Source organism: Myotis davidii, unplaced genomic scaffold (assembly GCF_000327345.1).
Source record: "Myotis davidii unplaced genomic scaffold, ASM32734v1 scaffold609, whole genome shotgun sequence".
NCBI classification, from domain to species: Eukaryota; Metazoa; Chordata; class Mammalia; order Chiroptera; family Vespertilionidae; genus Myotis; species Myotis davidii.
In genome coordinates this window covers 610,154-611,211 of record NW_006300164.1, presented here as the reverse complement: position 1 = coordinate 611,211, position 1,058 = coordinate 610,154, and the positions used below count along the sequence as shown (strand labels likewise).

Genomic DNA, 1,058 nt, shown 5'->3' with positions numbered 1-1,058 from the left:
CGCGTGTCTCCTGGAGAATAGACTTGACCCAGAAGCCCAAGGCGTGACGCCCAAGGCGCTCGGAGGGGCGTGGGGTGCAAGAGCAGCAGACACCCCGGTTATGGCCACACTGGGGCTCAGGATGGGCCCGCCTCCCGCCAACCGAGGAAAGAGCAGGAAACATGTCCTTGGGAGACCGCACACCCACGTGCACAGCCGCGTGACCGACAGCCGCACGCAGGAGCAGCCGGGTCCACGGACGGACGGAGGAGAGACGGACAAACACGCGCCTCCCGCATGCTGAGAGCAGACAAAAAAAGGTATTGAGACTTTCAAACGGTCATTTTCCCCAAAATACGGTGTAGAAGGCAGAAATGATCTCTGAGGTTATCCTTTGTTCTTAAATATTGTATTTTCAGGAAGAGTTGGAATAAGTACTTAGAAATGCAAAATTCTGACCAATTCTGGTGGTGGTTTTGAAATATCACTCACAGGGAAATTTCTGGAGAGGCTGCCGCACACACCGTGTGAATGTTCCGATGCCGCTGAGCTGTGCCCTCAAACACGGTGAAACGGTTCAACAGGCCCGGCCGGTGGCTCAGGGCTGAGAGTCACCCTATGAACCGGGAGGTCACCGTTCGATTCCCCATCAGGCACAGGCCCAGGTGAGGGCTCCATCCCCAGTGGGGGTGGGGGGGCGTGCAGGAGGCAGCCGATCCTTGATTTTTCTCTCATCATTGATGTTTCTCTCTCCCCCACTCCCCTTCCTCTTTCTGAAATCAATAAAAAAAATTAAAAAGGGTTAAAATAAGTAAATTAACAAGCTAATAAGAGAAAATGATGTAATAAAGGAATTAATCCTAAAAGAGAGGGCACAGGAGCAGCTGTCAGACAAGGCGAACCCCCAGATGCCACCGCACGCTCCCCCCACCCTCCAGAGCTCCTGCCACCTGCTGCCACCTTCCCACCCGCGTGGGCGGGAGTGACACCATGTGACCTCTGGGGGGGGCGTCCTCCGAGAAGAGCTCCTCTGTGCCGGCCGGCCACGCGGAGGAAATGGCCAGCGTCCCAGCCACAGG

The 1,058-nt window shown here is 55.7% G+C and overlaps 1 protein-coding gene across 1 annotated transcript in view; it reads right to left on the bottom strand.

Annotated features, from left to right (window-relative positions):
- Positions 1-467: 467 nt before the first annotated feature.
- Positions 468-1,058, bottom strand: part of LCN12 (lipocalin 12) — an 11,888-nt gene continuing 11,297 nt past the window's right edge. Inside the window, exon 6 of the mRNA XM_015572335.1 lies at positions 468-529. Coding sequence (XP_015427821.1) covers positions 468-529 — 62 coding nt within the window. The remainder of the gene's footprint in view (positions 530-1,058) is intronic.